At 41.2% G+C, this 26,366-nt stretch overlaps 1 protein-coding gene across 3 annotated transcripts in view; it reads left to right on the top strand.

The window, feature by feature from the left end:
* The window catches only part of Aoah (acyloxyacyl hydrolase), a 237,576-nt gene that overhangs the window by 106,171 nt on the left and 105,039 nt on the right, over nucleotides 1-26,366 (top strand). For all 3 annotated transcript variants that reach the window (XM_052156295.1, XM_052156293.1, XM_052156294.1), the window contains exon 11: nucleotides 1,879-1,973. In XM_052156295.1, coding sequence (XP_052012255.1) covers nucleotides 1,879-1,973 — 95 coding nt within the window. The remainder of the gene's footprint in view (nucleotides 1-1,878; nucleotides 1,974-26,366) is intronic.

Here is a 26,366-nt window from a genome sequence, read left to right as displayed (position 1 = left end):
ACCTTAATGACAACATTAGAGAGGACTGCAGGGTGGATGACAGAGTAATCAAAATCTGGGACTTGTCCAAATAATGACACAGGAAGTAATATTTAATCATTTGCATGTCCTTTTCAACATACATCAAGGTTAATCACCCTATGCTGGAGAGACAGTCTCTAAAGATGAATATCTGAATGGCCTAAGAGAGAAGCCAAGCTCCAGCCTGCAGATACTTTCAGAAATAACTAAAGCAAAAGCTTCCTGCTCCAAAAGCCCAAATTCCTGGGCATCTGAGCCACCAGACAGAAAACCGACTCCAGGGAGTAAACCAAAAACTAAGGCATGTCCCTCCTGCTGCCCGTTTTATGCTATTCAATACTTTTCCACTCCCTGGAAGATGATTGTTTTGGTCAAGCACTCATTCAACAGGTATTACCTGGATAACTACTCTAATTTTATCCACAGGGCTACACTTGATCAAAGTATAACTGACAAAGATCAACCTAAAACCTAATTGTTTCTAAGGTCTCAGAGGGGCAAAGAAGATAGAAAATGGAAAGGCCCATTGCATAAGTATAAATAGATACAATTTTATAAATTGAAAACAATATAATTACAAATTAGAAATATTTGTTGGGTGACAAAATAATAAGTTTATACCTTAGATTGGTGACACAAGTCTGCAATCTCATATACTCAAAAGGATGAGACAGGGGATTGAAGTTTCAAGTCCTATGTGGACTACAGGGTGATTTCAGACTGGCCTGTGGAAGTTGATAAGACCCTGTCTCAAAATAAAAAGCAAAAGATGGCTGGGAGTATAGCATAGTGAGTGGGAGAGCATTGGCTTAGCATGTGCTGGGTCCTAAGTTTAATCCTTGGTACTACAAGAAGACAAAGAGGAGATAAAGTCATGAATAAATCCGGAGTCTGGGGAGTGGTTCTGTGCTAAAACACTAGTTTTGTATGCGTGAGGTCCAAGGTTCAGTCTTCAGGACTGCAATAAATAGCAACAACAGTGATAAGTCTAGACTTAGATGAAACTCTAAACCTTCTGGGCTAGTAAGCCTAGGAAGGAAGAAGCCCAAACCGCCACACCATCCTCCTAGATGTCCTAGACCCTCATAGTCTCCATTCTTATGGTCCAGGGGCAGCTTCCAGAGAAGCCAAGGCTAAGGAGCCACCACAGCTAGGCTGGGCCATCCTCTGCCTCATTCCAATAGCTTGGGGAATAGAGCAAAGAGACTTATCTGATTCTGAAGGGATAATTTGATTTTTCTAGGCCTCTAAGTGTTTAGAAGGGTACACCTACTAGTAAGTGATTTGTGTAGAAGCGTCTCAGAATCTGATTAAGTGATTCTGACATCCAGACATGCAGACTGCTCAGAGACCTTTCTATCTCCCTCTCTCTATTAATCAGCCAGAATTGTCCATCCAGTGCCTTTTGTGTATGTGAAATTTAAAGACTTTAAGAGACCATCACATCTTTAAACTATCAAAATTGCTCCATGAGGTCATCAGCTCTTAAAAGAGAATCGCTGTGCTCACTGAGAAAGCCATTTCCAGAACTAAAATGTATGGTGGATTTCTGAGCTCAGATCAAGCCTGATTCATGTGTCCATTCATCATTCGCTCTGGCTGTTGTGCTGCTATGCTGAGCCAGGAAGCACACCTGTGTTTGTGCAGCTTAGCTAGCAGTTCCAGCAGCTGAGAAATTCCATCCGCCTCCTAAATGCTCCCCTCACACTCTCCAACACATGCAAAGTGGCAACGTATCCCTGCTGGGATGTACTGTGCATCCGATACACACCAGGCTATCTGCTCACCTAGCCACTCACTCTGGAGGCTGCCCACTGCTTGAGTACATAAATAATGTAAATAAATTGTGCTTCCTAGGTTCACAGCCCAGGGGAATCATTTTGCTGGGAGACTCAGCTGGGGCTCATTTTCACATCCCCCCTGAATGGCTGACAGCTTCACAGATGTCTGTGGTAAGTAATTTTGGCAGGCCCCATTCCGGATGTGCTGGCCTTCGCTATTGTTCTCTGTGTTCTCAATGTGAAGCCAGCTCCAAGCAGGTGCAAATTTCCCTTTGCAAAATCACTACTGCTACTCTAATGGTAGTGGAAGGGGTGAGGGTGGAGCATCACCACTGTCAGTTCCAAGCAAAGAAAGGCAAAGGGTTTCTCCTCCTCACCTTCCCAGCCTCAACCCAGCTCCTACCAGAATAAAAGTAAAGATGGCAGTCAAGCCCAGCTGGTGTGCAGGAGGAACACAGCCATGTGCTAGATTCTCCTGGAAGTCAGGAGCATGAGGAGTCTTTCCAGCTTGGATGCTGTCTATAAGCAAGATGAGGCTAGACAGAGCAGGATGCTGGGCTCCTGGTAGTCATTCCCGTGCTCCATGGGAGAGCATCAAGGACAAAGAAACCTCCCACCCTTTCCTGAAGAACAAAAAGATCCTGGAAGGCTCTTTTTTAAAAGAAAAAACATAATGAAACAGTCATCATAAATGTTAGACTCACAGACAACACGGAAAGGAGGAAGATAGCAATAATCACTGACCCTATCAAATACTGGGCAGTATGAAAAGGGTTTTCATGTGTTAGATGATCAGATCAGGAATACAGGCAACTACCCATCTCTGCAAGTTCCACACCCACAGAATCCACCAACTATAGATAGAGGTTGCAAGCAGGCTATGCCAACAGCATTTGTAATGGGCATGCAGACTTTTTCTTGCCATTATTCCTTGAAAAATATAGCACATTGACTATTGACACAGCACTCATATTGTATCTGGCATCATAAGTAATCCAGGGGTATTTAAAAGGATGGGGGGTGGGGAGAGAACAGGTCACATGCAAACACTGTTCGATTTTTTATAAGAGGCTTGAGCATCTAAAAAAAATTGATATTCAAAGGTACTCAGAAAGCATTCCTCACAAATGCCAAGGGACTACAATATGGGGTGAAATAGGATGACAACTGATTGTTTTGGGGTTATCATCTGGGCACAAACTTGCCAGCTTATCAGGAGGGCCATTATCTTCCCCACTTGAACTGTGCAAACACCTAGGACTTATGTGACAAAGATAAGACCAAGAGAGCAGGGCAGGGCAGTCTGTACATCACAGTCAAACAAAGGGCATCTTGTCATGCACAGGTGGGAGTTGTCATGAGAGCATGTGACAGTCCCTGCACTGGAGCCATCTACACAACTGCCAGGGCCAAATAAAGGCAGAGATGCTTTGAATAAAAATGAAAAATAGACATGTGTGTAGTAGTACACATCTATAATCTAATCATTTGTGGAAAGCATCAGGAATTAAAGACTCACCTTAGGTTCATATTGAGTTTCCATGTCTACCTCAGAGAACATACCCAAAGACCCCCAACAAAGGGGACACAAGTATTCAGTAATATAGAGCAGTACCGGGAACAGAACCTGCTCATCTAGGACTCTGTTTCCCCCCTCCTGAGCCTGGCAGACAGCCACATCTAATACCCTAGAGGGAGAGCAGACTGCAGACTCCCACCTGTTCCTCTCTTTCCTCTCCGAGTACCTGGACACCCCGAGAGGCAGAATGCAGTACCACACTCTATTGGGCCTTTCAATATTTTGAATTATGTATCATCTCCAGTTGAAGATAATAAACAAGAGATCAGCACCACTAAAGTAAAACCTTTGCTTCATTGGAACAACTGTTGCTGGCTAGCTGAAGCTGAGAAATTATTAAGAAGAGAACAGCATCATTGAGGATCCTAAATCTGGGAGGATTCTCTCAAGGCCAGGGGGCACCATCAGAAGACAGGCCTTCCCCCATTATACCACATAACCACGACTCCATTGGAAAACACAACATCTGCAGAAGAAGGAATTGTATTGGGAGAATGACTGGCCAAATTACTTGGGAGGTGGCAGAAGATAGGATCCTGTATGGGCTTAGCTTCCAGCTACCTCCTTGGTACATGTTTCTGTAACACAAGAACATGCAAATAGATGACGCTGAAGATCTTAAGCAGAGCATTAAACCAGGTGCCAGGTCCTTCTTAGCACAGGGCTCAGAGGTGCTTCTGTACCCATGAAGCCCTGCTTGCATCTGACCCAGAGCACTGCAAGTGGTACTTCATGACTGCAAGTGCACTTCTGGGTTGGACTTGGCAAAAGCAATGCAGTAAGAAACATGAGGTCACAACAGATCACAATAAGAACCACCCTGTCCATTATAGCCAGAGGTGGCATGACAGCGCCCGCGCTGCCACAGTATCGAGTATCGGGCGTAGGCCTGGGGGATTAACAAAAAACACAGACACTGGTCATTCTGCAAGGAGAATGACAAAGCTTTACTGAGAGACCAGCAATATATATACTAGAGGCCACGGAAGGGAACAGGAAAAAAATCAATTATAGTCATAGGTCAGGCCTGGGAAGTCCGTACCACACCGGGCAGGAAGGCAGGAATCAAGCTAAGCCACGGGATGTTTTGCTCTCAAGAAACCTGTGCAAACAGCTCAGCTGGGGGTGTTGAGCCAAGCTCTCTGGTTCCCAACAGTGGCATGCATGACCATGGACAGGGGCAGAGTGAATGCCCTTGTCATGTAGCCATATCTAGATGTGGTTCTTCTGGCTCCCAGAATGCTAAAAGCAATTCCAAATAATCAAACTTCAGAATTAAATGTTCTCTCTTAATTAAGTAGATTGACCACTAACCCAAATTTACCCAAACACTCTCCAAATGCCCATCCCCCAGTCCTGTTGGAAAACTGAGCAACAAAAAAGCACATCTGAATAAACAAAATGCTTGGGTGAGAAAAAAAGAAGATGGCGGTGGGGGGACGGGCTGGAGCAATGGCTATGTGGTTAAGAGCACTTGCTGCTCCTGTGGAGGATCTTGATTCAATTCCCAACACCACATGATGCCTCACAACCATCCGTAAATTCAGTTTCAGTGAGTATGATATGACACTTCCTCTTAACCTCCTCAAGAACCAGGCACACATGTGGTTCACACACATAAACACATGTAAAACATTTCCACACATAAAATAGAAAAAAATCTAGAAGGAATATTTAAGTATCCATTTGAGAAGTGACTAGAGGAAAGAAAGTGTTTTGTAGAAAACAGTAAATTCCAAAACTTGAAAACAATTGGCAGGAGATGATGCTGACAGCAACGCAGGATCAAGGAAAACTGCTCTTACCAGAGGTACAAATGAAGCACCAATATAAACTAGGAAGCTGGAGTGCACCGAAAGCAGGATATCCAAATAAGTCGTCTGAATTGGGAACTGGGCAGCTCAGAAAAAAAAAAGAAGAAGAAGAAGAAGCATTTGGGATAAATGCAGGCCAAGTGGTTCTGGGTGTTAAGAAACCCAGAAAAAGGAAAGCCATCAGCAGAAAGGAAGCTGTGACTCACCAAATAATAATAAAAGTATTTTCTTTGATCAAAACTCCCACTGAGGCCAAAGTATCAACACAAACTTCTTCCTCATCATGTCCTACTTTACTTTTATTTCCAAATATCAAGTAAAATCTTGCAAATGTTCTTCTAAAAGATGAGGGAGGACAAAAAGGCAGGTAGAGCATAGCAACAATCCATTTGGCTTTGGCTTTCATCACAATGCTGAATTTTAAAGCCCAGTGAAGTCACCTCCACAGTCTTTGGGAGGAAATGCCTCCAAAATTCTATGCAAGCTGTTGTTTTCTCTCAAAGCTGATGTGCAACATCATTCTCAAACTTAGAAAACATATCAGATATACACCATCCCAGGGTGGGCAGCATTCAAGAAGTACCCCAGTGTCTTTATCATGATACTGTACAGGAAGCCAAAGAAAATAATTCTAAATACAATTCTGTAAACTTTTAGTGTTCGCAATAACAAAAAAAATATAAAATTAAAAGACAAGGACTGAGATGACTTAGTGCATAAGGTGGCTGAACAGATCTGAGGAACTGAGTTATGATTAACACTAGCCAAGTAAAAGGTCATATGTAGTCACACACATAACTCAAGACTGAAGAACACAGAGAGGCGAAGGCTGGGAGCTGGCTGTTCAGCAATCAATGAGATTGAAGTTATAATAAGAAGTCTCCCAAGGAATACCAGCAGATGGATTCACTGTGGAATTCCACCATACTTCGAAGAAGTGACACCAAGACTCCTCAGTCTGTCCCATGAAATAGAAAGGTAGGCACTTCCAAACCCATCCCATAAAGACAGATCACCCCAATGTCAAAAACCAGTTAAAGAACAAAACAAAGAAACAAAACTATAAACCAATTATCCTCATAAACACAAAAGGTTCCAAGCGTGAAAGGTTGGTTCAAAACAGGCAAATTAAGAAGTTTAATTCAACTTGTAAATAGACTGAAGGACAGAAACTAGACAACCATCTCAACTGATGAATAAACAAAGAGCCCTCAATAACTCTTTCTGAAAGGGACCATGAAGAAACTATGAATAGAACATAGCTCAATTTAATAAAACCTATATATGACAAACACATAGCCAACATTATTCTAAATGGGGAAAAAATCAAAGCATTTTCCCCTAAATCTTGATGGAAAAAATAGTGCCTCTTCTCTCTAGTATTCAATATAGTGTTCAAAATCTTATCTAAAGGAATAAGACAACATGAAGAAACCAAAGCTGACAGATTGGAAAGAGAGAAGTTAAATTATCCCTATGTGCTGATTACATGATCCTATATTTTTAAAGACTCTAAATACTTCACCAGTAAACTCAAATGTGATAAACATTTTCAGCAAAGTAGCAGGATTCAAAATCAACATGTAAAAAATCTATAGCTTTCTGTATGCCAATATAGAAAATCTTTTACCACTAAGCATCTGTTCACAATAGCCTCAAAAATATTAAAATATTTAGGAATAAATGTAGGCAAGGAAGACCTTAACAATGGAAACTTTAGGATGTTGAAGAAAGAAGTGGGAAACACCACTGGAAAGATTGAAAAGGCTTCCATTTTTATTGATGGGCAAAATTTATGTTGCAAAAATGACTGCACTACCAAAAGTAACCTATAGATTCGATGCAATTCGCACTAAAATCCCAATGATGTTCTTCAAGGTGCAAGAAAAATAAATCTTAAAATTTATATGGAACAAATAACATCAATTATTAGCATAAAGAACTGCACTCCTCAAAATACATAATCTCAATTTATATTACACAAACAGCATGCTACTGGCACAAAGGCAGGTATGTAAACCAAATAGAATAGAATAGAATAGAATAGAATAGAATAGAATAGAATAGAATAGAATAGAATAGAATAGAATAGAAGACCCGGAAACAAATGGACACAGTTACAATGACCTAATATTTGACCGAGCTATCAAAGGCATACGCTGGAGAAAAGCCAGTGTCACTGTTTAACAAATAGTGCTAGGGAAACTTGATTTCCATGTATAATACAAAGAAACTAGATCTATTATCTATCATTCTCCATAAAAATATCAATGTAAAGCGGGGGTCAAAACTATTAATATAAGATGTGAAATTTAAAACTGCTTGGAGAAAGCACTTCAAACTACAGACATAGATAATGATTTTTTTAACTGAATTGTAATAGCACAGTATATAAAATGGGATTACATGAAATTAAGAACTTCTTTGCATCAAAGGATAGAGTGAAGATACAAACAACGAACAGGAAAAAATCTCTGCCAACTATATATCAGATGGGAAATTCATATCAAGATATATAAATAACTACAAAAATGGAACATCCCAAAGGCCGAATCATGTTATCAGAAATGACTTACTGAAGTGAATAGACAGTTCTTAGAAGAATAAACAAAAATAATAGTAGATGCTTTTAAAGCTCAATATTCTTGGTCACTGAGGAAATGTGAATTAAGGGGACTTAAGATTCCATCTCACTGAAATTTTCTACACTTGATCTTAGCCAAAAGACCGAGAAGCGATCACTGAAATTTTCTAAGAACTAAATTTTTAAAGATTCCATCTTTCCATGGTCAGGATGGTTATTATCAAGAGAAAAGATCCTGGCAAAGTTGTGGGGAAATGAAAAATGGATATGAGCACTGTAAGGAATAAAAATGTAAGCAATATAAAAGAAATTACAAATGTAACCCAGCCCAGAGTATGTGAGTATGAAATGTCATAAGGTAAACAAACGCCCTGACTCAATGAATGCCTCAATTTAAACTGACTAAAAAGAAACCAGGGAGACCAAGTCTGGAGTGTGTGTGTGCGTGCGTGTGTGCGTGTGTGTGTGTGTGTGTGTGTGTGTGTGTGAATGAAAGCAATCCCTTTTCCCTTTATATTTGTTCATTGTCACTTATGAATAAACACTAGGGTAACCTGATCCTTCAAGTCACCAGCACTTACTTTCTCTCACTCTCGGCTCCATCCCTAAATCTGACTTTCAGCAACCACCATGAAAATGAGTATAGAGGTTCCTCAAGAATCTGAAAACAGAATTGCCCTATGATCAAGCTATTTAACATAAGAATGCTAAGTCCATATATCACAGTGGTGCCTTCAATATCTGTGTTTAATGCTGAGCTATTCATAGTATGCAGGCAATTGAGCAGCCTGCATACTTATCAACATATGAATGTAAGTTTTATGTGTGATACATATATGCAATGGAATTTAATAAGGCTATCGAGAAAAATGAAATCATGGCATTTGTAGGAAATGGAATACAACTAGAAGTAATAATGCCAATATAGTCACAAAGCTATAAGGGGATTGTGAAAGGAAACAAAGATTTTAAGGGAGCTGAGACATAGACAGGGTGATGGAGATGTGATTGTGATGGGTAGAAAGGGGGACCAACTGGGGAAGGAAGGACGTCAAGTGGGGGAGGGGACATGGGAAGCACTAGGGAAGGCAATGAGCGAGACATGATGCACACACTATGAAAATGCCACCATGAAACTTGTTATTTTGCATTCTAACATTTAAAATAGACAAACAAATATGAAGGCTGGCTTAGCGGGAAGTCTCCACTCAAGTTGCCCCAAAGAAGGAGCATCCCACCTCTAAATGCTCATAGCCTCAAGCAAATTCGTGACTAGCATGGATTCAATTGCGATTTAACAAGCAGAGTGAATAAAACTAGCTTGATGATCATGAGCTGGGGCTTACATAGCCCATGAGGAAAGGATGATAAATAGGATTTATATCCTCTGGGACAAAAACAGTATTTGCATTGAATTATAAATAATCATCAAAATAATTTATGATTTTATAAAGATAAGGAAAAAAATAAAAATCAAAAATAAAGGACGAAAAATAATTTAAATTGATGAAGTTTTATACAAGTTTTAATATATATTAAACTCATATATAATATATAATATATAATATATATTAAACTCACATGTTAAAACTTGTATAAAACATGTATTAAAACATATATGACTTCAATACATATTAAAACTTGTATAAAATTATATATATATTAATTGATTTGTTTATTGGCAAGAAAATATTCATAGCAATGTGCTGAGATTAAAAACCAGGTTACAAAATAATGTATATGAACCATTCTGAACATGTAAATGAGTGTGTAGATTCAAATGAAAATTAATTGGAATGTTGGTTTGGAGAACATTCTGCAATCATCATCTATCTTTAGGTAGTAAAACAATGCATAATTCTCTCTAAATCTCCTGGATGTGGGATTGTTTATGAATCAAATATTAAAATTCAAGACTTTGAAGACTTTCTTTTCTGTTGGGGTTTATTTAAAGTAAACTGCTAAGGAAAGGAGTTTGAAAACACTGGCTTATTGTTCTTCTTAGCATAGCACTAACTTAACACTGTATGGTTGGTGTTGGTAAAACACTGTCTCAGTTACAGAAAAATGTTCAATGAACTTGTGTATTCTTCTCAAGGTCACCCAACTATAAGTGTTAGAATCACTCCTATCTCTGTCATCCTGAATAAGCCATTTAACTGAAGCTAGTACACAGTAATAGTTCCTATCTTAGGGAAGACCATGTGCTTCATTGAGCTAAGGACCCTGAAAATGTTCAGTACGCGTATGTTAGATTCGAACCATAGCAAGGAGATTGGCAGATGACTGGCATAGGAGTTGGTGTGCTTAAGGCTGGTCTGTTTTCTTCCTTTTATCCTCATGCCTCCCACACCCGATCTCTCTCCAGAAGCCTAGGAGGGGCACCTTAACAAGGTTCTCCAGAAGTGTTCTCTGCAAAATGAGGGAGCCACCAAGAAGACTTTTACAGGCATGCACTCCATCAAGACTGGCAGTAGGCCCCACCTAGAAGCCTAAAAGTTTGATGTGGGTTGTCATGGTCTGCATTGGCTGTGTGCAAATACTAACTGATTAAATGACTGCACAATGGTGATTGTCAGTGTCGATTTGGATTCCCTGACCCCACCCATAAATGGCTTTGAGATATGACTGTGGAAATGGGTTGATGAGTTCTGGCATAATAGAGTACACTTTTCATGTTAGTACCCAGAAAGCAGAGGCAGGCAGATCTCTGCATTTGAGGCCAGTCTGGTCTACACAGAGAGTTCCAGGGCCCCTAGTGTTACATAGAGAGGTTATATCTTTAAAGGGTGAGGGCAGCATGCTGAGGTAGAAATAAATCAGGTATGAAAGTAATCAGTTTTACAATCAGTGCTAAGTGTAGAAAGAGACCAGTGGTATTTTCTGCATCTTTTAGTCATCTGTTTTAGGCCATTGCTACTTCAGGGTTCTGAAAAAGGTCTTCAGATTAACATTCCTCTACAGGGCAAAAGTCATCCCAGCCACTTGCACCATTTGTATAGTATACCACGTGATAAGAGTGAAGCCAGGACAAGAGCAAAAGAGGTATCTTACTTAGTAAGTTGATATTGAAAATAAACCTTTGTCACCCAGTTATCACAATAGCCACCAACCATTCCAAATTGCCAGTGACTTAAAACAACAGTGATTTGTTCTCAAATAACCATGAGTCACCTGAGGTTACCTATTGTAGGCCACACTGTGTTGGTTTTAGACCCAAGCTCCATAGTAGACCCTGGCCAGGTTCATATGCAGCTCATCTTTCATAGATAGATAGTGTCCTGAGCATACTCCTCCCAAAATGATGGCCCCTATACCATCACACTTACTGCATCATTTCCCCCACTAAGCCAGCTTCCAGCATAAGCTACATGATGGCGGTACCCCTCAAAGCAGAAGGAAGCACATCTGCCTAAAGTGGGAGGGAGAGTGGAGTAAAGATTTGCTTTGTTGCTTTTATTAATTATAAATGTCAGGCTGGAGAGACAGCTCTATTGTTGAGACACAGACTGCTCTTCCAGAGGTCCCTGGTTCTATCCTGGCACAGAGAATGCTTCAGAACCATCTGTAACTCCACTTCCAAGGGATTTGAGGCCCTCTTCTAGCCTCTAAGAGCACAGAATCCATGTGATGAATAGACATACAGACAGGAAAAACACATTTACACATAAAAAAATTAACATCATAAAAACTAATTTTTAAAAAAAATTGTAAATGTCAAGTATGTAGTGAATAAAAAGATAAAAATACAGAAATTGTTAAGAACTTTCTTTCAATGACTTCTTAATTCTACCAGATAGACAAAAGTATCCTAACTTTTAAATATCAAACAGGTTTTCAAATATTTTAAAATACTGTAACAGAAAAGAGGACAAAATGACAACAGGACCAATTTTGCAAAGTCACCTATCACCCCATATCTCAGATTTTTCTTGGTATTTCTCCACTCATTTCCAGTGCATTCTTACTATACATATATCTGCATCTATGCATATGTATGTGTTTAGTCACTGGAAATTTCCACATGGTCAGTTAGCACTCATCGTTGTCTTTAGTCTGTAAGTGATTAGTTTTGTTAATGCCCACAGTACCCTTTTCAGTAAACTGCAAGCATGTACCAAACTGTAGATGTTGAGATGCTTCATGTTTGCTTTGGGACCCTTATGAAGTATGCACATTTAAATACATACTTTCTACTTTAAAGAATTATTATGTCCATAATTTCATCATTTATGACAGGAGTCAGCCTAAGGTATGAAAATTATGTCCAGTTGATATGTATGAAGTCTGTTGATCTCAGAGGTCTCAGGTTTCTGTAGTCTGGCTTTTAGTGGTTGAGGCATGTGTTGACTGTGTTAACTACATTTTCAAGCAGTATCTCTAGAGCCACACTAGGCAGGTCCAGCTGCAGAGTACTATCCATGCCCTGTTTAAATCAACAGGCACTATCACAGAGCCTCCTGTGCCCTGAGCCCTGTGGTTGACAGAAGCCAGGTCCTCACTGAGCCTCTGTAGCTCATGAGAAAGCACATACCAGCAATTCCCAAGCAGTCCATGCTGGGAAGCGCACCTGCCCCCATGCTAAAGGGAAGGCTTCATGGAGCGAAACCCATCTTTTAAATGGAAGAATGATTTGTGGCAATCACATACTCGAAGAACTAGAAGTGTCAGACTCAACAGTGGAAAACACTGCACGGACAAAAGCTTTGAAGCCACAAGTTTGATGAAATTTAACTGAAAACTCACCAAACGTGTGAGAAACGAAGATTAGAGGTAAGGAGGTGTGTGAGAGGTGGGTCTCCAAGGGACCAGGAAGCCCTGGAGAATTGAATTCATAGTTCATCCACAGGCCTGAAGCACTTAACGCTGAAAAATGTGCTGGTCAGATTTGAACTGCAGAAAATTCACTGGATTTAAAGGGCACATTAGTTTAGGGGCAAACTTGAAGCAGGGAAACTCAATCTAAAAGGATGTTAGAGTTGTAGTGAAGTGTCCTAACTAGAAGACAGGTAAGAAATCAAAGAAACAGACAACTCAGATGCCATCTAGAATCAGAGCAGATGCACATCCAGATGACAATTACTGAAGAGGTCACTGTGTTAATCAGTTTTTGTCACTGTAAAAAAAAAAAAAAACAGAATAATTAACTTGTAAAGGTTTTAGTTCACTTTAGATCTTCCAGTTTAAGGTTGATTAGCCCTATTGTATTAGGCCTGTGATGAAACAGCTCAGAGAGGCCATGTGACAGAGCAAAACTGTCTACTTAATGTCTAGGAAGCAAGTGGTCAGAGGTTCTCACAGTCTACCTCAGGGTCATTCTAGCAGTGACCTAGGGACTCCCTGTTCTCCAGGAGTCTACCATACCCGCCAACACTAAGCTAAGGACCGAGCATTTAATACACAGGACTTTAGGGAACATGCACACACTTGTATGTGGTATCTTCAGCAATAGGAGCCACCTCTCAACCCCTGAGAGGCAGCCAAAGGCGACATCAACAACAGTCTATATTCTCCGAGAATCACTTGGACTGCCCTGTTCCATCATTTGAATGGAGTTTTCTTTTCTTTTTTTTTTTTTATTCGATATAATTTATTTACATTTCAAATGATTTCCCCTTTTCTAGCCCCCCACTCCCCGAAAGTCCCGCAAACCCCCTTCTCTTCCCCTGTCCTCCCACCCACCCCTTCCCACTTCCCCGTTCTGGTTTTGCTGACTACTGTTTCACTGAGTCTTTCCAGAACCAGGGGCCACTCCTCCTTTCTTCTTGTACCTCATTTGATGTGTGGATTATGTTTTGGGTATTCCAGTTTTCTAGGTTAATATCCACTTATTAGTGAGTGCATACCATGATTCACCTTTTGAGTCTGGGTTATCTCACTTAGTATGATATTCTCTAGCTCCATCCATTTGCCTAAGAATTTCATAAATTCATTGTTTCTAATGGCTGAATAGTACTCCATTGTGTAGATATACCACATTTTTTGCATCCACTCTTCTGTTGAGGGATACCTGGGTTCTTTCCAGCATCTGGCAATTACAAATAGGGCTGCTATGAACATAGTAGAACATGTATCCTTATTACATGGTGGGGAGTCTTCTGGGTATATGCCCAGGAGTGGTATAGCAGGATCTTCTGGAAGTAAGGTACCCAGTTTTCGGAGGAACCGCCAGACTGATTTCCAGAGTGGTTGTACCAATTTGCAACCCCACCAGCAGTGGAGGAGTGTTCCTCTTTCTCCACACCCTCTCCAACACCTGCTGTCTCCTGAATTTTTAATCTTAGCCATTCTGACTGGAATAGATGAAATCTTAGGGTTGTTTTGATTTGCATTTCCCTAATGACTAATGAAGTTGAGCATTTTTTAAGATGTTTCTCTGCCATCCGAAGTTCTTCAGGTGAGAATTCTTTGTTTAACTCTGTACCCCATTTTTTAATAGGGTTGTTTGGTTTTCTGGAGTCTAACTTCTTGAGTTCTTTATATATATTGGATATTAGCCCTCTATCTGATGTAGGATTGGTGAAGATCTTTTCCCAATTTGTTGGTTGCCGATTTGTCCTCTTGATGGTGTCCTTTGCCTTACAGAAACTTTGTAATTTTATGAGGTCCCATTTGTCAATTCTTGCTCTTAGAGCATACGCTATTGGTGTTCTGTTCAGAAACTTTCTCCCTGTACCGATGTCCTCAAGGGTCTTCCCCAATTTCTTTTCTATTAGCTTCAGGGTGTCTGGCTTTATGTGGAGGTCCTTGATCCATTTGGATTTGAGCTTAGTACAAGGAGACAAGGATGGATCAATTCGCATTCTTCTGCATGCTGACCTCCAGTTGAACCAGCACCATTTGTTGAAAAGGCTATCTTTTTTCCATTGTATGTTTTCAGCCTCTTTGTCGAGGATCAAGTGGCCATAGGTGTGTGGGTTCACTTCTGGATCTTCAATCCTGTTCCATTGATCCTCCTGCCTGTCACTGTACCAATACCATGCAGTTTTTAACACTATTGCTCTGTAGTATTGCTTGAGGTCAGGAATACTGATTCCCCCAGATTTTCTTTTGTTGCTGAGAATAGTTTTAGCTATCCTGGGTTTTTTTGTTGTTCCAGATGAATTTGATAATTGCTCTTTCTAACTCTGTGAAGAATTGAGTTGGGATTTTGATGGGTATTGCATTGAATCTGTATAGTGCTTTAGGCAAAATGGCCATTTTAACTATATTGATTCTACCGATCCAGGAGCATGGGAGGTTTTCCCATTTTTTGAGGTCTTCTTCCATTTCCTTCTTCAGAGTCTTGAAGTTCTTGTCATACAGATCTTTCACATGTTTGGTAAGAGTCACCCCAAGATACTTTATACTGTTTGTGGCTACTGTGAAGGGGGTCATTTCCCTAATTTCTTTCTCAGCTTGCTTACCTTTGAGTATAGGAAGGCCACTGATTTGCTTGAGTTGATTTTATAACCTGCCACTTTGCTGAAGTTGTTTATCAGCTGTAGGAGCTCTCTAGTGGAGTTCTTTGGGTCACTTAGGTAGACAATCATGTCGTCTGCAAATAATGATAGTTTGGCTTCTTCCTTTCCAATTTGTATCCCTTTGATCTCCTTATGTTGTCGAATTGCCCGAGCTAGTACCTCAAGTACAATATTGAAAAGATAAGGAGAAAGGGGGCAGCCTTGTCTGGTCCCTGATTTCAGTGGGATTGCTTCAAGTTTCTCTCCATTTAGTTTGATGCTGGCTACCGGTTTGCTGTATATTGCTTTTACTATGTTTAGGTATGGGCCTTGAATTCCTGTTCTCTCCAAGACTTTAAGCATGAAGGGATGCTGAATTTTGTCAAATGCTTTTTCAGCATCCAATGAAATGACCATGTGGTTTTGTTCTTTGAGTTTGTTTATGTAGTGGATTGTATTGATGGATTTCCGTATATTGAACCAACCCTTCATTCCCGGGATAAAGCCTACTTGATCATGGTGGATGATCGTTTTGATGTGTTCTTGGATTCGGTTGGCAAGAATTTTATTGAGTATTTTTGCATCGATGTTCATAAGGGAAATTGGTCTGAAGTTCTCTTTCTTTGTTGGATCTTTGTGTGGCTTTGGTATCAGCGTAATTGTGGCTTCGTAGAAGAAATTGGGTAGTGTTCCTTCTGTTTCTATTTTGTGGAATAGTTTGAAGAGTATTGGTGTTAACTCTTTTTTGAAGGTCTGGTAGAATTCTGCACTGAAGCCATCTGGTCCTGTGCTTTTTCTGGTTGGAAGACTTTCTATGACTCCTTCTATTTCTTTAGGCATTATGGGACTGTTTAGATGGTCTAGTTGGTCCTGATTTAATTTTGGTATTTGGTATCTGTCAAGGAAATTGTCCATTTCCTCCAGATTCTCCAGTTGTGTTGAGTATAGGCTCTTGTAGTAGGATCTGATGATTTTTTGGATTTCCTCAGTTTCCGTTGTTATATCTCCCTTTTCATTTCTAAGTTTGTTAATTTGGATACTTTCTCTGTGCCCTTTGGTCATTCTGGCTAAGGGTTTATCTATCTTGTTGATTTTCTCAAAGAACCAGCTCCTGGTATTGTTGATTTTTTGTATGGTTCTCTTTGTTTCTACTTGATTGATTTCAGCCCTGAGTTTGATGATTTCCTGCCTTCTACTCCTCCTGGGCGAAATAGCTTCTTTTTGTTCTAAGGCTTTCAGGTGTGTCATTAAGCTGGTAATGTATGCTCTCTCCATTTTCTTTTTGGAGGCACTCAGGGCTATGAGTTTTCCTCTTAGCACTGCTTTCATTGTGTCCCATAGGTTTGGGTATGTTGTGTTTTCATTTTCATTGTGTTCTAAAAAGTCTTTAATTTCTTTCTTTATTTCTTCCTTGACCAAGGTATCATTGAGTAGAGTATTGTTCAGTTTCCACGTGTATGTGGGCTTTCTCTTGTTTCTGTTGCTATTGAAGACCACTTTTACTCCATAGTGATCAGATAGGAGGCATGGGATTAGTTCGATCTTCTTATATTTGTTGAGGTCTGTCTTGTGACCAATTATATGGTCGATTTTGGAGAAGGTACCATGAGGTGCTGAGAAAAAGGTATATTCTTTTGTTTTAGGATAGAATGTTCTATATATATCTGTTAAATCTAATTGGTCCAAAGCTTCAATTAGTTTCATTGTGTCCCTGTTTAGTTTCTGTTTTCCTGATCAGTCCATTGAGGAAAGTGCAGTGTTGAAGTCACCCACAATTATTGTGTTAGGTGCAATGTGTGCTTTTAGTTTTAATAAAGTTTCTTTTACGAAAGAGGGTGCCCTTGCATTTGGTGCATAGATGTTCAGGATTGACAGTTCTTCTTTTTGTATTTTTCCTTTGACCAGCAAGAAGTGTCCCTCAGCGTCTCTTTTGATGACTTTGGGTTGAAAGTCAATTTTATCTGATATTAAAATGGCTACTCCAGCTTGTTTCCTGAGACCATTTGCTTGTAAAATTGTCTTCCAGCCTTTTACTCTAAGGTAGTGTTTGTCTTTGACCCTGAGGTGTGTTTCCTGTAAGCAGCAAAATGTAGGGTCCTGTTTACGTATCCATTCAGTTAGTCTGTGTCTTTTTATTGGGGCATTAAGTCCATTGATGTTAAGAGATATTAAGGAATAGTGATTGTTACTTCCTATCATTTTTGACGTTATTTTTTAAATTTTAATGCTTAACTTCTTTTGGGTTTGATGAAAGGTTACTATCTTGCTTTTTCCAGGGTGAAATTTCCCTCCTTGTATTGGTGTTGTCCTCCTATTATCCTTTTTAGGGCCGGGTTTGTGGATAGATATTGGGTAAACTTGGTTTTGTCATGAAATATCTTAGTTTCTCCATCTATGGTGATTGAGAGTTTTGCTGGATATAGTAGTTTTGGTTGGCATTTGTGTTCTCTTAGAGTCTGCATGAGATCTGCCCAGGACCTTCTAGCCTTCATAGTCTCAGGTGAAAAGTCTGCTGTGATTCTGATAGGTCTTCCTTTATATGTTACTTGGCCTTTTTCTCTTACTGCCTTTAGTATTCTTTCTTTGTTTAGAACATTTGGTGTTTTGATTATTATGTGACGGGAAGTATTTCTGCTCTGGTCCAGTCTGTTTGGAGTTCTGTAGGCTTCTTGTATATTCATGGGCATCTCTCTCTTTAGGTTAGGGAAGTTTTCTTCCATAATTTTATTGAAGATGTTTGCTGGCCCTTTAAGTTGTAAATCTTCACTCTCATCTATGCCTATAATCCTTAGGTTTGGTCTTCTCATTGTGTCCTGGATTTCCTGGATATTTTGGGTTACAAGCTTTTTGCATTTTGCATTTTCTTTAACTGTTGAGTCCATGGTTTCTATGGAATCTTCAGCATCTGAGATTCTTTCTTCTATCTCTTGTATTCTGTTGTTGATATTTGCATCTCTGTCCCCTGATTTCTTCCCAAGGCTTTCTATCTCCAAAGTTGTCTCCCTTTGAGTTTTCTTAGTTGTTTCTACTTCTGATTTTAGATCCTGGATGGTTTTGCTTAGCTCCTTCACTTGCATGTTTGTGTTTTCCTGTAATTCTTTAAGAGATTTTTGTGTTTCCTCTTTCATGAGCTCAGCCTGTTGACCAAAGTTCTCCTGTATTTCTTTAAGAGATTTTTGTGTTTCGTCTTTCATGACCTCAGCCTGTTGAGCAAAGTTCTCCTGTATTTCTTTAAGTGTTTTTTGCATTTCCTCCTTGTTGGCTTTTGTATTCTCCTGGATTTCTTTCAATGATTTTTGTGTTTCCCTTGCAAGGGCTTCTAACTTTTGATCCATTTTCTCCTGAATTTCTTTATGTATGACCTTCATGTGTTCCTGTACCAGCATCATGACCAGTGATTTTAAATCCAAATCTTGTTTTACTGGTGTGCTGGGGTATCCAGGACATGTTGGTAGAGGAGAATTGGGTTCAGATGTTGCCATATTGCCTTGATTTCTGTTAGTGACGTTCCTGCGTTTGCCTTTTGCCATCTAGTTCTCACTGGTGTTAGTTTATCTTCTCAGTGCTGGACTCACCAGTGCAAGCTGCCCCTTCCCAGTTGGCCTCTGGTGCACAGCTTACCTCCTGCACTGCTTGTAGACAGTGTGCTGCTGCCCAGGCTGTTCCGATCCCAAAGCAGGCACCCGAAGGCTCCCGCTGGGGCCCGCTGGATTCACTGGAGCACACTGACTTCTCCCAGCTGGCCGCCCGGAAGCCCAGCTAGCCACTTGCAGGACTTGGAGATGTAATGCTGCCGCCCAGACTGATCTGGATCCGGAAGCGGAGAGAGTAGAGCTAAGGGCTTCTGCCTGAGGCCTTGCCCCAGATTGTGTCTGTGGAGCAGATGGAGCCCGTGTGCACTCCCAGGGAGTGCAGACCGTGTATGCTACTGTGACCTCCCCTGTGTTCCGCTCACTCCGCTGGGCAGCCGATCTGCCAACCGGGCTGTCGCACACAAGGTTAGCCTGGCCGCCCAGTCCCTGAGTCCAGGCAAAAGCCTGGGAGGCCAAGGTCCGAGCAAAGTTCCCCTAGGGCTATGACTGTTAATTGGGTCTGCCAGGTGACTAGGATGGTGGGCGTGCGCGCCAGCGCTCCCTGAAAGCGCCGGGAGAGTCTGCTTTGCTAGCAATCACCTGGGCGGGTTGACTCACAGATGGCCCACCAAGCTGCCCAGTTCTTGGGTCAGTCCTGTGCCTTTTGGGGCCTGGACCCCCGCTTTGTTAGCCTTAGGCTATGCCTGTTACAGGTCTGCCCGCCTGAGCTCTCTGTCGTCCTGCAGGCAAAATGGCGGCGGCGCGCTCGCAGGCCTGTGCAAAAAAACCTCCTGCCTGGGTTGGCACCCCGATGGCCTCCCGACCCGCCCAGGGCCTGGGTGCAGGCCAATGCCCGTCGGGCTCAGACCACCGCGGTGTTGGCCTCGGATTATGTTTGTGTACCTCAGTCCGATCCGTGGAGTACGGAACCAAGATGGATGCGCCTCTCCTGACTGGTGGGAGGCCGAGTTCTGAAGTGGCCTCCGTGCAGGAAAGGCACCACACAACTGCAGCTGCTTGCTGCCCGGCTGGTCAGCAAAGGTCAGTGGTCGTGGGCGCAGGGCCTAACTGGTCCCTGTGACGCCTTGGTTCCACTGCTGATGGCCCTTCAGCTGGAGCAGCCACTGCTGCCGCTGCCGCTGCCGCCGCCGCTGCCAAAGTCGAATGGAGTTTTCTTGTGCCTGCCACTGGGAGCTTTTGATAGTCTATGGCTCTTGCGGAAAGCATTGTGAATCCAAGTGGTATAATTTCCATATAGATAGATAGATAGATAGATAGATAGATAGATAGATAGATAGATAGATAGATGATACATAGTTACATAGATAGTCATTCTTATATTTATTATGCAGAATTTTAGATTAAATATAAAATAATGTGATTCCTTGAGGCTTTACCAAACAACCTTGTGTTACTTATCTCTTTTCGCTCCTTCTCTTAAAACCATATACACAAAAACCTGACTCAGCCAGTGCTATTTATGTTTGTGAGTGCACGCATGTGTGTGTCTGTGTGTATGTGTAACATTAATAAGCAAAGAATGAGAGTTATCACCTTGAAAGTAGGGTAGGGAAATGGGAGGGCAACTTGGGAGGAGGGAAAAGGCGAGGTGATAAACTGATGCAATTCTATTTCAATTAAAAATATAGTTAAGATTAATAATGTATTTGAAAAATGTTTGAAAATGTTGACAATTATATAGAGTACCAGGTAAAAGAACATTTGCTATTTTAGAATACTATAATCTTTATCGCAACTACTTAGTTTTGCTGTTACCATATGAAAGCAGCAGCAGACAGTATGTATGTTAATTAATGTGACTGTGTTCTAGTAAAATGCATTTCCAACACAGAATGGGCAGGGCCTAGCCCATCGGCCATCATGTGCCAAGCCCTGCCAACAGTCCTTCCCTACACTCATACATGTGTAAGGCTATGGGAAAGCAGGCTCCTTATGAGACCCTGCAGCATGCCCTGCCTTTGTCTTCTAATAAGGCAGAAAACATTCCATCCCAATCTCTCCTCTGGAAAGGGTCCACTCTAAGCTTTCCCCCTGCAACAGACTCTCCACCCTAACCTGATACCCTCTAGTTAGGCAGCCCACACCACAGAGTCCTGATCACAGAAAATGAGGTTAGGAGTGGATTCATCTGGAAAGGTATTTGTAGCTCCCTTGATAAACAGCCTTGACTTCAATCCAGTACATCCAAATCTTAGTGATCAGGTACAAATCAAACTACTTGTCTCAAGAGGAAGACCTCAATTTAGAAAGGTTTCAAAGAAAATCAGAGTGAATCCAGGAACACGGATGGTATTGTTTGGGTTTTTTTGTTTTTTCCTGTCAAAGTTAAAACAATAACAGCTTGGGTTGCTTCATCAGAAAAGAAGTCATGGTTAGCAGATCATGGAGGCCAACAGTAGGCATCGCCTTCCTGCTTGCTCACCCATCTGCTCAAATAATATTTTTTTTCTCAAAATAAATTGAATTGCGTGGTGGGCTGGGGAAGAAGGCGGGGGAAGAGGTTCTGAAAAAATCAATTTCTCAAATATTTGTTCTGCTTGTGAAACTGTTGCCTGTCCTATTATAACATCTTAGCTAAGACCCCTGCCAGGCTGTTGTCTGTAGGGTAAGGAACACAGACTGAATTTTGTACTGTGTCAAGGACAAAATGAATCCTTAATCTGGAGTCAGAAAATGCATATTCACCTTGGGGTTTGCAGGGAGGCCTTCTAAGCCCCCGTGTCTTCCTTCCTCTTTGAGATGAATCTGTGTGTCAGCTCAGCAACTCTTTATTAGCCCAGAAACAATGCAGACAAGATCAGGGCATCTGCTTGCCCTGCTCCCCACTCCCTTTCCTTCCCACACTCTGGATTTATCAGGTACTTAAAAAACTTCCACCGTGCATAAAGGCATATTTTCATGGTGCCCATAAAATATGGAAATTCAGTCTGAGTTAACTTCATGTCCACTCCTGAAATATCTGAGCATTTTCAGTGCTTTTTAAAATTATTTTTTTTAAGACTAGGAAAGGCTACTGTGTGGTAAAAACTGAACAAAATTGCATTTTCTGCTTGTCTGACATCTTGCAGGGCAGCAGGTGAAAGATGCTAAATGGTGAGCAGGGGTTCTTCAGTTCCCGTTACCACTCATTTGCTCTAGCAGACCAGGACAACTGTGCGAGCCACAGTGAAGTGCTTCCTGTAGCAACCATCACAAAATAAGGCTCACTCTTCTGCTCCCCTCCCCATTCTTGAGCATGGGTGGCATGGCTCGGGCCTGCCTCTGTGCCCTTCCCACAGTGCTCAGGGCGAGCAGGCCAGTGGATCTTTTCCTTCCAAGAAGGGTGCAAATCTAGACTCAATATTTCAGCCCCACTGCCTTCTGAGAGGATTAAAAATGCCAAGTACCCATGGGTGTGAAATTCTGAGGAACGGAATTATTTTAAACCCCATACCTCTGAAAGGAAAGGCATTTATAATTACCTACTCCACATGCCTGTCCTCCCAGTCAGTAGATGCCAATTTCTGGTCAATAGGAACTCGTTACCAGTCCATTCCTGTGCTACCCAGTGAGCACTAGGACCAGAGAACAATTCCTTGTCCTCAGGCTACTCATGTCTTCACCCAAGCCTTGTTACATTTGGCTTCACCCATCTCCAAATTAACCACTAAGTGGATCCCATTTAATTAGTGCATCTCAGGGAAACCCCCAAGGATCTCACATCAATTGGGACATAGAAGAAACTTGGCCATTTACAAAAACTAGTGATTTGGTATTTGAAAAAGTACTAGACATCCTTAGTCATCAGGGAAATGCAAATTAAAACTTCTTTGAGATTTCAACTTGAATTCTAGACTTCCAAATCATAATGGCTGTTATGAAGAAAACCATCCACAACAAGTGTTGTCGAGGATGAGGATAAAGAAACTGATGCATGTCTGGCAGGACAATAAACTGGTACAGGCTCTGTGAGAGCTGATGTGGAGCCTACCACTGCCCCTTCATGATGCTAGGCCTTACCATAAATTCTTCCTCCTACTACACCATCTTTGTTGGCCATTTGTGGCCCATGGAACAGAAGTCAGCTAACCCTGAGTCCCCTCAGAGCCCTCCCTGGACTGCTTCACTGTCCTTCCTTGCATGTCCTTTTCTCTGTCATCACCCACTCTATGAGTATGTTTCTCTAATTGCACTCCACATGCTAGCAATATGGGGAGGAAGCCTCTACATGTTGCTTTGCTGAATGAGCATGTCTTCGAAGTATTTATGTTTGTACAGGCATGTGTGTAATGCTCTTAACCTTGGTCAGAGAAGCTTCTCTTTGTAGTAGGGGACAGTCATTACATAGAGTCAAAACTGGTCAAAGTTGTAAGAACAAGTGACTGTTGAACCTCAGCCCTAAATAGCATGTCTGTACCTACCCCTGTAAACCTTAGCAAACATTGTGTGAAGGGAGACAGAAAGATCATAAAGGGTAGAGGACAGAGAAGAGAGCTGTAAGATGTTGTCTTCTGGATAAAAGATGGTTGTTGTACCAATGAGCTCAATACAGCTATGGCTAGCTGCAGGAGACCTAGATAAGATCAATCTAGTCAAAACTTCCAGCATGGATAGAGAAAGTATTCATGAGGCTCTACCCCCAGCATGGATAGAGAAAGTATTCATGAGGCTCCACCCCTAGCAGAAGAGCTATTGGAAATTGATTGGTGCTGAAAGAGCAGTCCTTTTTCTTTAGGGGTGTGACCATTCATGGGGTTGTAAATATGCCTACAAGTAGCACTAATAAGACTCAATGACTTTAAAAAAAAGAAAAGACATGTTAGTGGAGAGGAACATATTGGGGCACTCGAAGGGAGTGTGGGAGGGCTGGTTTGGATGGATATGAACAAGATAAATCATATATATATATATATATATATATATATATATATATATGCCAAGTAACAAATAAAATATTTTTAAAATAAGTGGGCTGGACTCTCCCTCATCAATCACTAATCAGGTAAATGTTCTACAGACTTCCTTACAGGAAATTAGATGTAGGTATTTTCTCAAGTGACTTTCATCTTCTAGATATGTCTCAGTTTGCATCAAGTAAAAAAACCAACCATCACAATGTGCAGCGATGTTTTGTGGGAGCCTCTAAGATAATAGAAGGAAAGAATGATGTGAGAACATTGTTTATAATCAGTACAATAGGGAGTGAGAACCCAGGTCAGGTGGGCATGGTTATTAGATGGACCTAATAAGATTTCTTACACCTCTAACTTGAATGGAAACTTGTATTCCTGGCATCAAATTTCAGACATTATCTGGGTTGTTGGGGTGGGATTATGACACTCCAGACAATGAAAGTGAGGCTGTTTTAAAAATAACCATACATGAGAGAGGGCTCAGAGGTTATGAGTAGCTGCTATACTTTAGGAGAACCCCCATGCTCAGTGCAATCGTTGACTGTGAGCATTTGCCTCTGTATTTCTAAGGCTCTGGCAGGGCCTCTCAGGAGTCAGCCATATCAGGCTTCTTTCAGCAAGCATTTCTTGGCATCCATAATAGTGTCAGGGTTTGGTGACTATATATAGGATGAATCCTCAGGTGGGACAGTCTCTGGGTGGCCTTTCCAGCAGTCTCTGCTCTACACTTTCTCTCCATATTTGCTCCTGTGAGTATTGTATTTCCCTTCTCAGAAGAACCGAAACACCCACACCTTGGTCTTCCTTCTTCTTCAGCTTCAATTGGTTGGTGAACTGTATCTTGGATATTCAGAGCTTTTGGGCTAATATCCACTTATTAGTGAGTGCATACCATTTGTGTTCTTTTGTGACTGGGTTACCTCACTCAGGATAATATTTTCTAGTTCCATCCAATTGCCTAAAAATTTCATGAATTCATCATTTTTAATAGCTGAATAGTACTCCATTGTGTAAATATAACACATTTTTCTATATCCATTCCTCTGTTGAAGAACATCTGGGTTCTTTCCAGCTTCTGGCTATTATAAACAAGGCTGCCTTGAACATAGTGGAGCATGTGTCCTTATTACATGTTGGGGCATCTTTTGTGTATATGCCCAGGAGTGGAATGGCTGGGTCCTCAGGTAGTACTATGTCCAATTTTCTGAGAAGCTGCCATACTGATTTCCAAAGTGGTTTTACCAGCTTTCAATCCCACCAGCAATGGAGAAGTGTTCCTCTTTCTCCACATCCTTGCCAGCATCTGCTGTCAAATGAGTTTTTGATTTTAGCCATTCTGACTAGTGTGAGATGGAATCTCAGGGTTGTTTTGACTTGCATTTCCCTGATAACTAAGGATGTTGAATATTCCTTTAGGTGCCATTTGATATTCCTGAGTGGAAAATGCTTTGTTTAGCTCGGTTTCCCACTTTTTAATAGGGTTATTTGGTTCTCTGGAGTCTAAGTTCTTGAGTTCTTTATATATATATTGGATATTAGCCATCTATTGGATGTAGGATTGGTAAAGATCTTTTCCCAATCTGTTGGTTATCATTTTGTCCTATTGACAGTGTCCTTTGTCTTACAGATTCTTTGCAGTTTTATGAGGTCCCATCTACTATTCTTTTTTTATTTACATTGCAAATGATTTCCCCTTTTCTGGGTCCCCACTCCCCGCAAGTCCCATAAGCCCTCTTCCGTCCCCCTATTCTTCCATCCACCCCTTCCCACTTCCCTGTTCTGGAATTCCCCTATACTCTTGCACTGAGTCTTTCCAGAACCAGGGACCACTCCTCCATTCTTTTTGGACATCATTTAATTTGTGGATTATGTCCTGGATATTCAAAGTTTTTAGGCTAATATCCACTTATCAGTGAGTACATACCATGATTGATCTTTTGAGACTGGGTTACCTCACTTAGTATGATGTTCTCCAGCTCCATCCATTTGTCTAAGAATTTCATGAATTCATTGTTTCTAATGGCTGAATAGTACTCCATTGTGTAAATATACCACATTTTTGTATCCATTCCTCCGTTGAAGGACATCTAGGTTCTTTCCAGCTTCCGGCTACTACAAATAGGGCTGCTATGAACATAGTGGAGCATGTGTCCTTATTGCATGCTGAAGAATCCTCTGGATATATGCCCAGTAGTGGTATAACAGGGTCCTCAGGAAGTGACATGCCCAGTTTTCTGAGGAACTGCCAGACTGATTTCCAGAGTGGTTGCACCATCTTGCTATCCCACCAGCAGTGGAGGAGTGTTCCTCTTTCTCCACATCCTCACCAACACCTGCTGTCTTCTGAGTTTTTGACCTTAGCCATTCTGACTGGTGTGAGGTGAAATCTCAGGGTTGTTTTGATTTGCACTTCCCTAATGATTAATGATGTTGAACATTTCTTAAGGTGTTTCTCAGCTCTCCGAAGTTCTTCATGTGAAAATTCTTTGTTTAGCTCCGTACCCCACTTTTTAATGGGGTTATTTGGATTTCTGGGTTCTACTTTCTTGAGTTCTTTGTATATATTAGATATTAGCCCTCTGTCGGATTTAGGGTTGGTGAAGATTCTTTCCCAGTCTGTTGGTTGACGTTTTGTCCTTTTGACGGTATCCTTTGCCTTA

Source organism: Apodemus sylvaticus, chromosome 14 (assembly GCF_947179515.1).
Source record: "Apodemus sylvaticus chromosome 14, mApoSyl1.1, whole genome shotgun sequence".
Classification (NCBI taxonomy): domain Eukaryota; kingdom Metazoa; phylum Chordata; class Mammalia; order Rodentia; family Muridae; genus Apodemus; species Apodemus sylvaticus.
This window is presented reverse-complemented; position numbering and strand designations above follow the sequence as displayed.